General features: G+C 42.2%; 1 protein-coding gene across 1 annotated transcript in view; it reads left to right on the forward strand.

The window, feature by feature from the left end:
* TMEM47 (transmembrane protein 47) overlaps positions 1-3308 on the forward strand; it is a 46190-nt gene extending 42882 nt beyond the window's left edge. The window contains exon 3 of the mRNA XM_014067951.2: positions 1224-3308. Within this exon, the coding sequence (XP_013923426.1) occupies positions 1224-1402 (179 nt within the window). The 3' untranslated portion in view covers positions 1403-3308. The remainder of the gene's footprint in view (positions 1-1223) is intronic.
* The last annotated feature ends 13673 nt before the right edge of the window (positions 3309-16981 follow it).

Below are 16981 nucleotides of genomic sequence, written 5' to 3' on the forward strand. Positions count from 1 at the left end.
ATGAGAGCTAAATAGCTTGAAATAGATCTATACTAGTCTCCCTTTATTTATTTATCAGCACAAACACAACAAAATGGAACAAAAAGGCAACAGTAAAAATATTGGGTTTCTGCCTGGATGGTCTCTTGTAACGAGCCGAAGGACAGAGAATGGAAGTAGTGATCTTCCTCCCATATTTGGGCATACCGGGGGTTGTAAAAAAAATCATATATATATATATATATATATATATATATATATATATATATATATATATATATATATATATATATATATATATATATATATATATATATATATATATATATATATATATATATATATATATCTCCAGGGTTGGTATTACTTTATGGTATCATATCATAAATTTGGTTAACTGAGATGGGAATATACTGTAACAACAGCCAATGCTGGAGCTTTTGTAAACAATTTAATGTCAGACAAGTCGTAGAAATTTCCCTCTTGCTGTTTATGTACAAACGTGCCCTAAATGTTTGTCCTAAATGTAAGTCCTAAAGAAGTTTACAAGACAAGGAGGGTGAATCAAAATTCCCCTTTGGAATAATCAGTGAAAATGCAGTAAAAGTGTTTTAGCATATAGGAATTTTAGATTGATAATTAGTCTGCATTACTATTAGTATTATTAGCATTAATTGAGAAAATAATTACTATCTTTAATTTGTTAGTGAAAACAGAAAAAGTAGCATGTATAAGAATAAAACTGCAGTTCCTATGATTCATTAGGATTTTTTAATATTAATATTTAGGATTTTCAAATTATGTATTGCTCTAGTCCTCAGTACTCTTCAATAATCAGAGTTGTGCACTTTTGTATCAAGCAGGCATAACTTCTCATGCCATATGAATTTTTATATAGTTCTACTATGTATTAGAATTTTTTATATTCAACATTCCCTAAATGCATTCTTTTCTGCAATCCTTTCCAATTATAACTGATTTAATACACAAATATTACAAATATATGAAGTTTTATAAATGATTTTCAACTAAGAATGTCATTTTATTGCTGTTGATAAAAACAACTTTGCTGGCTTTGTAAAAAGAAAATTTCTAATTCGGAACATTGAAATACATGGTTTCTAATCTAGGAAGGGGCATATGTTAATTTTAAAATATGTCCTGAAGATTTTGTGTTGAATTTGTATTAGATAATTGAGGCATGTTATATCTGACTCCTTCTCCCCCTCTTCTTTTTTTTCCAGTGGTTCTTCAGGTATGCAGTCTTGTCCTTTACCCAATCAAGTTCATTGAAACTGTCAACTTAAGAATATACCATGAGTTCAACTGGGGCTATGGCCTGGCTTGGGGTGCAACTATATTTTCATTTGGGGGTGCTATCCTTTATTGTCTGAACCCTAAGAACTATGAAGACTACTATTAAAGGAAACTTCTTCTTTTGTAAGGAAAGGAATAAAACAAGGATTGGCCTGTCTTTTATAAGTGTTTTTAGTACTTTTGTAGAGTGTCAAGCTGTCTACTCCATTGATTTATTAGCCAATTCTTTTTGGCTATAACTACTGCAAATAGCTTTTCAACCTCTCTTTTAAAAAAAACCTGATATATTACATCTGCTACATCTGTAGTGAAATAAAAGAAGTGGCAGCTATAGTATAATGCATATGAGAAAAAAGCAGTTGTATTTGTTATAGTCTGTTAGCACAAAATGCGCAATTCCCTCTTTATATCATACATGATGATATATGCTGAAATATGCTGAAGTTTACCAACTTAGACTCCTGTCTTGTATTGGTCCTGAGACTCTTACATAAAATAAATGACTGAATGACTAGATACTGAGAGAAGACAACTGATTAGTACCTGCATTCAGCAATTCTCAAACAAGATGAGTTTGTACATTTTTCAGCCACCTGTGGTATGTCAATAAGACAAAACTTAGAACATATTCTTCATTTTATGTGTTTGGACATTCAGCCTCAGCTGTAACCAAGTTCTAGAAATAATGTGGAGAATGACACAAATCTATTGAGAATTTTTAAAGGTGGGGGAGCAGGGGAAATATGCACGAGCTGCTATTATCTTGATGCCATTTCATTTCTAAGCACCACAGTAAAGTTTTCAAATAAGAGCTTGAAATGGGATGAGATATCTTCATCATAGTCATCACAATAAATCATGAATTATTATGTGGCAAATGAGACACAATGAATTTCAGGTATGCATGGTACCAAGTTTCCATGTTTTTCTCTGGCATGATTATATAAGAGGATATATATGGGGATTTTCCCCCTTTAGGATTAATTGCAGCTTCCTATTTTATCCAAACTTGATAAAACTGTGGTAAATTTTAACAATTAACTAATTTAAAATTATGGATTCTGAAACTTGTTTTTGCAAACAAATTTTAGTTAATGTAAACTACATTTTTTCAACAATAAATATTTAATTTAGATAAGTGTGACATTACTTTGGCTTTAAGTAAAAGGTTCTAATATAATCTGAGCAACACTATAGGAAGATTGAGATGTCTGTAAGAATTTAAGCATCTCACCTAGCTTAGCTCTTAAGATGATAAATAATAGTTTGCCACAATGCCTAAAGTGGCCGAGTGTTTGTTTGCCTTAAATACAATTATTTTGCAGATAAAAACAAACATTTTAAATGGAAACATCCTTAAAAATTAAGGCAATATTAATATAAATATATGTATAAATTTCTGAGAGCAGCTGTTAATCTAAAAAGATATGGTCAGTCTTTAATGATATATTTTGTAACATATATGACCATGGCTATAAAGCCATACTGATAAATATATTTCATTAAGGAGTGGTAAATAATATTACTATTAAACTCACTTGAGATAAAACTAGAAAAAAGAATTATAACACAATTTAGACATTCTATTTGAAAAAAGTGTTAATGTGACAAATCCCTCTTTGGAAATATATATAACCAAAATTAATTTGGGATGGGAAATTGAAATTGATTTACCCAGAATAACATTTATTTTTATTTAAAAATGTCTTATTTGGATATTTTTTAATTGTGAAAATATTTTTATACAATGTATATGGTTCTAATACAAATTTTAAAACAATTATTTTTGTTATATGTAAATTAGAATGTACCCTACTCTGGCTCTTCTTTAAAATGTAATACTTTAAACAATGGAGATACTGATCTGTGTTATTGCTCTGTAATGCAGAATTTCTAAATTTGAAAACCTCAAAGTAATAGACAATTATTGCAAATGACAAAAAGAAAAATGGAGTATCCTGCAAAATATAAATATATTAATAAATATGTTTAAATGTATAATCATTAACAAACAGATATGTTTTTTTAAAAGATTTGAAGTATAATTTTTTGCTCCAGTCTAGAACTTTTTTATGCTTTACACTTTCTGGGCAACCTCCAATCATCCACCCTATTTCACTGAAGCTTTAAAAAGCTTTATATGCTGGTGGAAGGAAGTAACAGCCTGCATATTCAGGAACAGGAACAACTGCCATGCCTTTGTACTCCATGTAAAACAAATCATTGGTGTTATCTGCTTTCATTTATTTTCTACCCTAAAACATATGCTAACTGGGCTGGTAAGCAGCTGAGAAACAAAAGGAATATTTCATTGGAATTCCATTTTGAACTGTTGTATGTTGAATGTTAAGAAGTAAAGTGTGAATGACTCAATGCTTTCCATATGTGACAAAATGTAACTAGCAGACTGAAAACCAAAATGTTCCAAGCTACCAATGATGAAGGTTAAAGAAACCAAAGTATTGTGAAGAGCAATAGCAATAGCAATAGCAATAGCAGTAGACTTATATACCGCTTCATAGGCCTTTCAGGCCTCTCTAAGTGGTTTACAGAGAGTCAGCATATTGCCCCCAACAATCTGGGTCCTCATTTTACCCACCTCGGAAGGATGGAAGGCTGAGTCAACCCTGAGCCGGTGAGATTTGAACTGCTGACCTGCTGATCTAGCAGTAGCCTGCAGTGCTGCATTTAACCACTGCGCCACCTTGGCTCTGAAGAGGTTATGTGTAATAGTAGTCCACTATTAGAAAAGAAGAAATAGCATTCCAGGATTGTAGAGATGATGGCATGCAATTTGAAGTAGAAATCAATATTTATTTCCATGTTGCCTAATATTTTCCAGAAGTGGATATGCCCACACTGTAAGCTAGAGCCATTTTAATGCACATTTCTGAAATTGCTGAATGGTAGTGAAGAAAAACCCAGATTAAGTTACTTGCAGAATTCCCTGAAAATGATGGAAAAGAAATCAGTTTGATAGCTTGGAGACTTGCTCCCAGAACTGATATTGCTAGGCTAAGTATATCAAAGATCTGATTTGATATCATGCAACTTTCGTTTCTTTATGTACAGCCATCTCTGAGTGTGTATCATTTTGTTTTTGACTTTCTAATCCAGGGGTGTCAAACTGTCAGCCCGTGTGCCAGATGCATCATGTGCAGGCCACACCCACTCCCTCTCCACAAAGGCAAAAACGTCATGTATAATTACCTGCCTCTCCTCCTTTCCCAAGAAAGTATAGACTCTTGAAACATGGTATTTCAAAGGGAACCTTTTATTGAGAAGTGATAGCAGGACAGGCGAAGCATATTCTAAATTCTCTCCCAAACTATATAGTTAGAAATAGGGCTTTAGAACACCTCCCTCTAGTCCAAATGTAGATTTAGCCAATCCACAGGTATGAAGATGTTTATTGTAACGGCCGTCTTGAGAAACAGATAAGGAGCCATTCCCAGGATCTTCTTCCGCTCTCAGCAAACTGAAACAATCCACATGGCTCTCCCTCCTTATTACATTTCAAAGAAGGTGAGAATACTGCAGGGTGTTAGATGCCAGGAAAAAGGTTATAACAATACATCTTATCCCCATGCTCCCCCCCTCTTCATTTGAATGGCAGTATCACATTAGGGATATGACATACTGCCCTTCTTAGAAAAAAAGATAGATCCACCTATAAGAGATAAAGACAAAAAAGATCCATTATAATACTTTAGCAAGGTTTGTGATGTGTTTTTTGTCCGCCCACTCATTTTTGGAAGGGAGTAGCATGTTTCCATGCTACTAGGTATTGGGTTTTCCCTCAATGGATTCTAGAAACAAAGATGTCTTTGATTTCAAAATGTTGCTCACCTTCATTATGGGTGTGGGTCAGAAGTGGGTTTCAGCCGGTCCTGTCTGGTATGTGTGTACCGGTTGAAAGAATTTAACATGCCTTCCTGTACTGGGGCTTCCGGGGGCCCTATACTGGAACAGTCCCTCCCTTGGCTTGCCCACCACTCACCCACCAGCAGAAGCCTTCTTGGAGGTTTTGGTTGGCAGATACACAGAGGGAGCTCCAAGCCTTTTTGCCTTCAGGCAGAGCTGATTCTGTGCATTCTACGTTTTCCTGGGAGCTGAAGGAAAAGCCCCGGGGAGATATTGGATATTTTAAATTCATTGATTGGCTTACTAAATTAAAAGGATTGAGGCAGCTGTAGAGGGGGCTGTCTAACATTAGCCACCCCATGAGGGGCCAGATCGCCAGTCCTGCATTACAATTGAACTCTCTGCTAAGTGTAGCAAAATAGATAGGTAAGGAGCGGTTGGCATCTGGGAGCGATCAACAAGTACTGCGTGGCTCACACAGAACCTGGTCCATTCTATCGGAAAGTCACTGCTCAGCTTTTAGCGCAGATTACAGCTGTTGGGGAGTGAGCCAGCCAGCCGCTGCTACATGAGCCAAGCTGCCGCGTTGACGCTGATTTTCTGCACTTATCTCTGTTCCGATCGGCACTTGAATCAGCTGTAGCCGCTTGACAGGATAATTACTGGCCGCACTGTGAGGCAATTGACTTTGTATCCCTGGGGCTTTTCCTTCGGCTGGCAGGAGGAGAGTGAAGCCGCTTTGGCCACTCTCTTCCAGAAGCCCAGTTGGGACCGAAAAGGCACTCTTTTGGCCAGGAAGAGATCAGCTGCAGATGTGGAACCATGCGTAAGCTGAGCAAAGGAACAGCCCTTCCCCACTCCAGACCAATTTATGTAAGGCAAGACAGGCGGGTGGGCGGGCTAGTACATGACTGCCCAGGAAAATGTAGAAGGTGCAGAATCAGCTCTGCCTGCAGGCGAGATGGCTCATAGCTCCCCCACCCCCGCTCACCTGCCAGCAAAAGCCTTCTGGGAGGTTTTGGCTGGCAGGCATGTGGGGGGGGGAGCTCCAAGCCTTTTGGGGTGGATATTCCTGCAGTCTGTCCTTTCTTTGGGATCGCAGCACAGATGCCCCCTCCCAGGATTGCAAGGCTGAAGGCTTTGGATTGAGCCTTTTGGGTGTGTGTGTGTGTGTGTGTGTGTGTGCCTGTTCCTTCTTTGGTGGTTGGAAAAGCCCACGTGGCACGTGCTCCCTTCTCTTTGACAGCCACCTGGTTTCCAATGAAGGGGTGGAAATCCATGCACAGGGAGGAAAAACATGGATTCCTTCCCCTCACCCCATTGGAAACCAGATGGCTGTCAAAGAGAATGGAGAAAGGACAACTGAAGGAAAATCCACCCCCCTTCTCCTGCCAATCATTCTTTATTGGAATTGGAGTACAGACACCCCCACCCCCACAAAAAGGCTCAATCCAAAGCTTTCAGTTTTGCAATCCTGGGAGGGAGTGTCTGTACTGCGATCCCAAAGAAAGGACAGGCTGCAGGAAAATCCACCCCCTTTTCCTGCCAATCTTTATTGGGATTGCAGCACCACAAACACATCCCCAAAAGGCTCAATCCAAAGCCTTCAGCCTTGCGATCCTGGGAGGGGCATCTGTGCTGGGATCCCAAAGAAAAAATGGTGTGTGTGTGTGAGAGAGAGAGTGAGTGAGAGAGAGGGGGGGAGGGAGGGAGAGAGAGGGGGGAGGGAGGGAGAGAGAGGGGGGAGTTAACCAGGGCTGGCAGCAATGCTCCATCTCCCCCCTCTCACAAACAAATACACGTGGGTCCCTCACCCCCCCTCCCAAGGCAGCCACATCCCTTCACTAACCTGCTTACCTCCTCCATTCTCAACTGACATGTGCAAGGCAAAAAAATAGTCTGTGGGACTACTTCTAACTTTGTGAGACTTTTTTTGTGAGAAGTTGGAAGGTCTGAATTTCTGGTATTTTTTTTACCATGGTCGCACAGACTAACTTTCTTGTCCTGAATGCACAATGGAGAACAGAACTGGAAAGCAGGTTAGTGAAGGGATGTGGCTCCCCTGGGGAGGGGGGAAGGCTTGGCATGGATGGCCTGGCTAAAGGGCCTTCAGGTAAGCCAGTGTGGGGCCTTGGGGCAGCTCTGCAGCCACTGCTTTGCTTTGTTCTCCAGCCCACCCACCACCACCTAGCTCCATTCTTTGCAACATGCAGCCTTACAGTAACAAGAATTGCAGGCAATTCCCATGACTGCCTGAGTCTCAACCAGCTGGCTGCATGGTATGAGGGAGCTTCCTGTCCACTTGAAAGAAAGGTGGGTTGCATAAATGAGCTCCCCCCCAAGCCCCTCTCAAGCACTGGGCTGCAGGCTCCACCCCAGGGAGCCTCAATTGGGGCCAAGCTCTTGGCAACCGATTGAGATAAGACCGTTCTTGAAGGTGGCACGAGGCGCATGGGGCCTCCTGCTTTTGCAGCCTCAATCAGCTGCAAAAGAAGCCACGATTCTTGCCGTCTCTTCTCCCCCCTTGCCAGGCCCGGCAGGGCTTCCTGCCCCTTGCCCCCTTTATGGATGCAACTTGGGGGTGGCAGGTGGGGCAGGGTGGGGTGTGGGAGAAGACGGAGCATTGATGGAGCTGGAAGTCAGGTAATACGTTATCTTGGTCTTCAAATCAGAGCTGCGAGTAATGTAGTTCAACTTTCTACTCACAGCAGGATTTACTACAACATCTCTACTGAATAAACATGAACTTCTTGGCCAAGCCAAGTCCCATTCCTTGCTTCTGCTTTTCATTTTCCCTACCCAGATGCAGGGGTCTATATTTCTTCTGGTTATTTCAATCATTACCCAAACCTCTTTAGAGTTTAAAAATATTATTTCTCCCGCAAAGAGAAAACCTGTATCTCTCAGTTTTGCATCATTTATAGACTTGATAAGCAACTTCTGAACTATCTCATCAAAGTCACTGATAGAAATGCTGAACAATTGCCATTAACTCTGGTTGTTGTTTCTCAGCTAACTGTGCTACCTAATCTATATTGTATAATTTTACTAAGGGGAATATTACAAACACCTTGAAAATTAGCTGAAGTCCAAATTCACTATATCTAAATGTTCTCCCGTGTCTCCCCCTCCCCACCTGTCACCTACAAGTTGCACCCCAAAATAGCAAGTTCTCCTGGAAAATAATACCAAATGCTTATTTCGGGGTTCAAAAACAAATGACAAGATCTTATTTTCATGGAAACATGGTAGGATTTATTGGGCACCAGTTTTAGTTCATATAATATATCTATGAATATAATTGGAAGGGATGTGTGTATGTGAAAGAGAGAAAGAGCGGGGGAGAGAGAGAAAAAAGAGAAATGGAAGGAAGGAAGGAAGGAAGGAAGGAAGAGGGAGAGATACACACAAGAAAGAAAGGAAGGAAGGAATGGGGAGAGAATGAGAAAAGATAGAAAGAGAAAGAGTCTGGTATTTGGGAGGGGAATCATGATGTGCTGGAGGAAGATTCTAGACGCTGACCTGACCATCTTACTGCGCATGTGGAGGAAGGGAGTTTCCCGCCAAGGTTAACTGTCCGGCATTCCATCCTGGTGATGTCTTTTGAAGTTATCTCCCACCTGACAGTTGGGTGCATTATAATTGGACTATGGACTGGGGTGCCAAGGGGAGGGGATTGAATTATACATGATATTCTTTGCTTTCGCGCCTAATTAACCAGATTCAGCTGATCTTTGCTACTGTTCGTTTATAATTAGTAAAAGTACACTTGATTTCAAACAAATGGAGTTGAGCAGTTTCTTTCCTGATTATTAAATGAAGTCACAGCTGACAATAAGCTGAATCTCAATCGCACCCATCCCGGAGCAAACAACTACCGAGGGGGGTGCCCTCACAAGAAGAAAAGAAAATGTCTTTGCATGAAAGTGACCAGGAGGAAGAAGTGGGGGCAGCGGCGGGACCATCTCTAACAGAAAGACTAGCCGAACTAAGAGTAGAAGAACCTGCCGTCCGTCCCAGATGGACTTGGGGTGTGGGACAGAAAGAGGAACCTGAGGAATTACAAGCTGGAGTCACAAGAAGGAAGCCAAAGAAAAAACCAGCGGCTGACTGGAGTGGCACTGGAGAAGAAGACTACAAAATCTCCCACGCCATGAGGCTCCTTGAAGAGGCATGGACTGAACGTCGAATTCGAGAGAGAGATGTGGAAAGGGAACCAACAGAGGAACAGGAGAGAAGGTATTTACTGCCAGGCTTAAGGGAACCTGGAGGGGCCGGAGGGGGATGTGCACAAGAAAACCCAGAACCAGCCTCCCCCACTGCGGCTAAAGACATTCCAAGAGCGGGGGAGCAGGTGACGCCGGATGGCTAAGGTCCCACCCTTAAGCGTAAAATATGATGGAGACCCCAGAGGCCTCGGGTTGTTTATTATTCAGGTCTGGAATTATATGGAAATATATGGGCCTGATTTAGAGACAGATGAAATTAAAGTGAGAATGGTGTTAATGGCCTTGGAGAAGAAAACAGCTGACTGGATGGTTGGGCTACATAAATGCAATTCCCCTCGCCTGAGAAATTTTGATGAATTTATGGCAGCCACGAGAAGAAGGTTCGATGATCCTTTGACCGAGCATCGTGCTAGGCTGAAATTTACGGCCCTTAAACAGGGAAAGAAAAATGTGCCTGACTATGTGCAAGAATTTCAGGAATTGTCAGCCTATATGAGGGGGTGGTCAGAAGAGGCCTTGCTGGATCAATTCGCTGATGGCTTGGATAAAGATGTTTACCAGCAATGCATAAACAGACGCCTTCCCGGTCATTTAGCAACTTGGTATGAAAATGCGGCAGACGTGGAATTGGATTTAATCAGGCTGCATTGCATGAGAGAGGGAGAAGTTGAGAAATCCCCCCCAGCACTTCCTAAACCCCCCCCCCCGCCCCAGGAGTGAAGGCAGGGGAGGTTTTGCAGGCAAAGCCAAGCCTTTCACTTGTTTCCGCTGTGGAAAGGAGGGACATCGTGCTTTGAATTGCCGCATCAAACTGACTCAACCTGCTGCACCCCCCCCCCCCGGAGGTAGGGGAAGCCAGAGAGGACTCCAAGCAAGAGGAAGGAGGCTGCTTTCGCTGCTGAGAATGTGTCTTGACGCTTCGAGCCAGAGGAGGAGGGAGATGGAAGCCCCAGCTCGTCTGACGAATCTGATGATGAGAATTCCCATCACTGGGTAAGTTCATGAGCTGGCCCTATGCTTATCCCAATTGAGCTTAGAGTGCCCTCTTCTGGTGCAACAGAGAAACTTTTAGCTCTATTAGACTCAGGTGTTCCCACTGCATGATAAGCACTGAGATGGTGGAGAAACTGGGCTTAAAATTAAAGACTTTAAAAGTCCCTATTGCTTTTTGCCAAATTGATGGTTCTATTGCAGGAGGCGGCCCTGCTCATTTTTCCACTGAACTCATCGAGATGTGGATGGGCACCCACTAGGAGTTGATAACTTTTATTGTGTGCACCTGGGATGGACCGGCCCCTTATTTTGGGACTCCCCTGGCTCCGTAGATGGAACCCACGCATTAACTGGAGAGAGGGGTGGTTACGTATTCGGACAACCACACCCCCTGAGGGGAAAGTTGAAACTCCGGAGTCTGATACTGCTACCCCCACACTGGCAGCCAGGGGACAGGAGAAAATTGAGGGGGAGGAAAGAATTCTGAAGGAATATTGGGACCTCAAAGATGTTTTTAGGAGAAATCTTCTGATAAATTGCCCCCTCACAGACCCACAGATTGCACTATTGATATTTTACCTGGAGTAAAGCTTCCAAAGCCCCAAATATATTCAATGTCCCCTAGAGAAATGGAGGAAATGAGGAAGTTCATTGATAAAAACTTGGAAAGGGGTTTCATTGAGCCAGCAAGACCCAAGGTAGCAGCGCCAGTATTGTTCAGGGAAAAGAAAGATGGCTCCCTGAGATTGTGTGTGAACTTCAAAAACCTGAACTGCATCTCAGCTCAAAACCTGTACCCATTGTCACTGATGAAGGACATGCTTGCCCAACTGGGGAAGGGCCGTATTTTCACTAAGTTGGACTTAAGAGAAGCGTACTATAGAGTCAGAATTAAAAAGGGGACGAATGGAAAACTGCTTTCAACCGCCCTCTTGGTTGTTTCCAGTTTCGAGTGATGCCGTTTGGCCTACAGGGGGCGCCAGCAGTTTTCATGCAGCTGATTAATGAGGTTTTACATGACCATCTTTACAAAGGAGTTATCGTCTATTTAGATGATATCTTTATTTACACGGAAACACATGAAGAACACGTGAGACTTGTTCACACAGTGCTAAAAAAATTCCAGGCGGCTGAACTCTACGCCAAGTTATCCAAGTGCGAATTCCATCAGGAGAAGGTTGATTACCTGGGCTATCGCATCTCACACAGGGGTATTGAAATGGACCCCGCTAAGGTCAAAGTGGTCACTGAGTGGGAGGCCCCTCGTACACGTAAGCAATTGCAAAAGTTTTTGGGGTTTGCTAATTTCTACCGTCAATTTATTCCTTCCTTTGCTAAGATAGCTCTCCCAATAACTAACCTCCTTAAGTCCAAGGGAGGGGCCAAACCCAAACCTAGCAAGCCGCTGGAATGGACTATGGACTGTCAAGCTGCTTTCGAGACGTTAAAGTGCCTTTTTGCAGAGGAACCAGTTCTCAAACACCCGGACATGGACGAACCTTTTGTAGTCCAAGCTGATGCCAGTGACGTGGCTGAGGGTGCTGTACTACTTCAAGCTAATAGCCAAGGTAAATTACAACCCTGCGCTTACACCTCTCTCAAACTGACCGAGATGGAGAGACATTGGGCCATTTGGGAGAAAGAAGCTTTTGCTGTTCGATGGGCTTTGTCTACGTGGCGCCATTTTCTGGAGGGTGCTAAACATCCTTTCGAGGTGTGGACTGACCATAAAAACTTGGAAGCTTTGAGGACACCCAGAAAACTTTCTCCTAAGCAGATGCGCTGGGCTCAGCATTTCAATAGATTCAATTTTACCTTGAAATACATTCCGGGGGGGGGGGGATTTTATGGCTGATGCTTTGTCCAGACTCCCTCAGTACAACTGTTCTAAACTCAGTGTGGTCCAGCCTGTCTTTCCCGTGAAGAGCCTCGCTGCTCCTGTTGTTACTAGACATCAAGCGACTTCTAAGGTGGAGGTCGCTCAGGACTTTCTTTCTGAACTAAAAAAGGCCCTTACTGGAGATGACTGGTTCCAACAGCACATGAATGAATGCATTATGAAAGATGAATTGCCTTGGATTGGGGCAAAGTTATATGTTCCTCTGTCCATTAGACCCATTGTTCTTCAACGGGCTCATGACTCCCGGATGGCTGGGTATTTTGGATTCGTCAAGACTCTACACCTCGTCAAGCGGCAATTTTGGTGGCCCTCGTTGAAAAAGGACATTGAGGCATATGTTGCCAGTTGTCCCATTTGTGCTGCTCCTAAATGCCCCCCTGGTAAGCCCCAGGGGTTACTCCAGGCAGTGGCTTGCCCAGTGGCCCCATGGAAGGAGATCTCCATGGATTTCATTGTTGAACTTCCTGAGAGTCAGGGACACACTGTTATATGGGTTGTTACGGACTTATTCTCCAAACAAGTCCATTTCATCCCTTGCTCCAAGATCCCCTCTGCTAAATCTCTCGCTAAGATGTTCATCTCTCATATTTATCGCTTGCATGGGGTGCCCAACCACATCATTTCGGACAGGGGTGTTCAGTTCACCTCCCTCTTCTGGAAAGACTTTCTGAAGTGGATTGGCTCCGCCCAGGGGCTAAGCTCCTCCCACCACCTCAGACTAATGGGGCTTGTGAAAGGACTAATTCCGTACTAGAACAATATTTACGTTGTTTCATCAACTACCAGCAGATAATTGGGTGGATTTGTTGCCTCACGCTGAGGTCGCTTACAATAATTCCGTGCACAGTAGCACTGGCTTTACCCCTTTTCGTGTGGTGTTCGGCCAGGATTTTGTACACATTCCTGAGATTCCTCATGAGCAACCGCAAGTGCCATTGCTGTCCGAGTGGAATGACCGGCTTTGGGACATTTGGCCTTTGGCTCTCCGGTCTCTGGATGCTGCGCACTGCGCTCATAAAAAACAGCCTGATAAGAAACGGTCTAAGCCCTATGAGTACAAACTGGTGATCAAGTTTATTTGTCTATCATATTTCTTCAAACACCCCAGAAGTTGAAGAAATTGGGGGCCAAATATGTTGGCCCGTTTCCCATTTTCAAGATCATCAACCTGTTTCTGTCCGACTCCAGTTGCCTAAGCATCTCAGCCGGGTTTACCCTGTTTTTCATGTTAATCTCCTGAAGCCTCTCTGCACTTCTGCTTTGAAACCACCTCTCCCTCTTCCACCCGCTCCGCTTTTGATTGAGGGTGAGCAACATTTCAAGATCCGTGAGATTCTGGACTCTCGTAAACGGCGAAACCGTGTTCAGTACCTGGTGGCTTGGAAGCATTTTCCCCCATCTCACACTGAATGGGTTGACGGGTCCCATGTTCGAGCGCCTTGTCTGCTCTGTAAGTTCTACTCTGCCTACCCTGACAAACCCTGATTGTTGGACAATCTCCTAATTTTTCTTTTCTTTTGTTTTTTGGTTTTTTTCTCTCCCTTCCCCTTTCTCTCTTTTGTGTATTGTTGTGTGTCTGTTTGTTTGTGTTCTTTTTGTTTCTGCAGGTCTGACCGCCTTTTTTTGGAGGAGAGCCGGATGTCAGCCTCTGTTTTGCTGCTGCTTCGGCTGCCATTGTAACGGGAAGGGGGGGCTGGTATTTGGGAGGGGAATCATGATGTGCTGGAGGAAGATTCTAGACGCTGACCTGACCATCTTACTGCGCATGTGTAGGAAGGGAGTTTCCCGCCAAGGTTAACTGTCCAGCATTCCATCCTGGTGATGACTTTTGAAGTTATCTCCCACCTGACAGTTGAGTGAATTATAATTGGACTATGGACTGGGGTGCCAAGGGGAGGGGATTGAATTATACATGATATTCTTTGCTTTCACACCTAATTAACCAGATTCAGCTTAGCTTTGCTACTGTTCATTTATAATTAGTAAAAGTACACTTGATTTCAAACAAATGGAGTTGAGTGGTTTCTTTCCTGATTATTAAATGAAGTCGCAGCTGACAAAGAGAGAAAGAAAGAAAAAAGAAAGAAAAAGAAAGTAGGAGAGAGATTAAAAAAGAAAGAAAGAAAGAAAGAAAGAAAGAAAGAAAGAAAGAAAAAGAAAGCAAACTTATGACCACAATTGAGCCCAAAATTTTGGTTGCGAAGCAAAAGTGTTGTTAAGTGAGTTTCACCACATTTTCCAAGTTGGCCACACTCACTCAGTCACATGACTGCCAAGCCACTCCCACCTGGTCACATGACCGCCAAGACACTTCCACAAAATAGGCCACACCTACAGAATAGGTTCTAAAAAAATTGAAACCCACCACTAGTGTGGGTGGTGTATGGGTTTGAGGTCTAATTGAGAATATGACTTCTCTTTTTAATAGGCTAATGTGAAAGACTGGGTGTACTTGTTTGAGTGTTTTGTGGAGTGCTAATTCTACTGTTACTGGGTTGATGATCCTAGTGATTTGGAATGGACCCATTTCCCATTTTGGCCCTAATTTATTTGAGGGCTGCAGTGTTTGTAAAAATTTTGTGAATAAGTATACTCTGTCACCTATTCGGAAAGGTTTTGGTTGTGTTCTCTTCTTGTCTGCTTAGAGTTTAAATATTTCTCTAGCATCCTTTAGTGCTAATTTAACTACTGGCCAAGTGTTTTGTAGGGTTTCCATCCATTCATTCAGGGAGGGTATGGTGGGTGTTTCTGTTGGTAGTTCTGGCATAGGGGTGAAATCTTGGCCTTTAGCTACTTTAAAAAGGGTGTAGCCTGTGCTGGAGTGTATGGAATTGTTGAATGCCACCTCTGCAAAAGGTAATAGTTCAGTCCAGTTATCTTGTTGATAATTAATAAAACACCTTAAATATTGCTTTAACATTACATTTGGTTTTTTTTCAAATTGGATATTGGTCATCGGGTGATGAGATGGGCGGTGCCAAGTAGTGTTAGGAGCACCCTCCAAAATTTTGATGGGAATTGAATGCCCCTATCAGAAATGATCCTGTGTGGAGCTTTATGTAAATGATAAATCAGGAATAATTTTGCTAAGGCTTTGGCTGTTGGGATCTTTTGACAAGGAATAAAATGAGTTTGTTTAGAAAATAGGTCTGCTATGACCCAAATAACAGTGTTCCCTGTGCTCTCTGGCAATTCTTCTATAAAGTCCACATAGCTCTCTCACTCCAGGGTGCTGAAGGTTCAGCTACTATTTGTAACAGTCCTGGGGTTTTCCCTTGCCATCTTTTTGCAGCAGCGCAAATAGGACAGCTAGCCACAAAGTTTTCAATTTCTTTTTTCAATGATGGCCACCAGAATTGTCTTTTAATGAGGTGCAATGTTTTGACAAATCCAAAATGACCAGCCAGTTTACAGCCGTGGCAGCATTTCATAAGGTCCAATCTTTGGCTGGCTAGTACATATAACTTTCCTTCCACCCATGCTAAGTTCTCTTTGATGAGGCAGAGGTTTTTGTGGTTTAAGAACCACTCGTCATTGCTTAAGGCTTGCTTAAACACATTTGTGTGGTTGCGTTATTGGTAGTTCCTTGTTTGGTCTGTGATCTAGTAATTACTTAAGCTTCTACTTGATTATCCTGAAGGATTGGTCTGATTACTTCAGGCTTTGTGCTGTTGTATTGTGGTTTCCTTGATAGGACATATTCTAAGAAGTCTTTTTCCCCAGGGAGATACTTAAAGGTAAAATCAAAACGCTTGAAATATTGAGCCAACCTGACTTGTTTTAGGGAGAGTTTCCTAGGGGTTTTTAGAGCTTCAAAATTCTTGTGATCAGTCCAGACTTTTAAAAGGATCTTACTGCCCTCTAAGAATTGTCTCCACATGAGAAGTGCCCAGCAAACTGCATAAACTTCCTTTTCCCAGATACCTACTTTTGCTCAGTTTCTATTAGTTTTTTGGATGTATAGGCACAGGGTTGCAGCTGTCCCTGCTCATTTGTTTGCAATAGCACTGCCCCTGTTGCCACATCACTTGCATCCGCTTGTATTACAATTGGTTTCTATGTGTTGGGGTGTTTTAAAACTGGTTCAGCTGAAAAAAGCCACTTGAGTTTCTCAAATGCAGCTTGGCATTCCATTATCCAGTTCAAGGTCTATTTAGGTTTTGATCTCCCCACTCCTTTTGTTTTTAGGAGGTTGGTTATAGAAAGGGCTATTTGAGCAAATGCAGGAATAAATTGGCAGTAAAAGTTAGTAAATCCCAGGAAACATTGTAGTTGCTTGCATGTGTCAATTACTGCTTGGACCTTTTGGGGATCCATTTCTATTTCTTGATGTGAGGTGTGATATCTCAGGTAGTCAATCTTTTCCTGGTGGAATTCGCATTTGACTTAGAACTTTGTTGTGCTGAGTTTATTTAGAACCACCCTGAGTAGTTTTACATGTTCTTCTTTTGTCTCCGTATAGATTAAAATGTCACCAGGTAAACCAGGACCACTTTATATAAATGTTCATAGAGCACTGGGGCTCCTTGCAATCCAAAAGGAAGTGCCTTAAATTGGTAGCAGCCCTGTGGTTTGTTAAATGCTGTTTTCCACTCGTTTTCTTACCTTATTCTTATTCGATAATATGCCTATCTCAAATCCAGCTTTGAAAAGATTTTTTCTTGTGAGAAGTGTGCCAACATGTCCTTGATAAGGGGGA

This window comes from Thamnophis sirtalis, unplaced genomic scaffold (assembly GCF_051295495.1).
Source record: "Thamnophis sirtalis isolate CommonGarterSnake01/CBP01778 unplaced genomic scaffold, rThaSir2_p1.2 scaffold_8, whole genome shotgun sequence".
Lineage (NCBI taxonomy): Eukaryota > Metazoa > Chordata > Lepidosauria > Squamata > Natricidae > Thamnophis > Thamnophis sirtalis.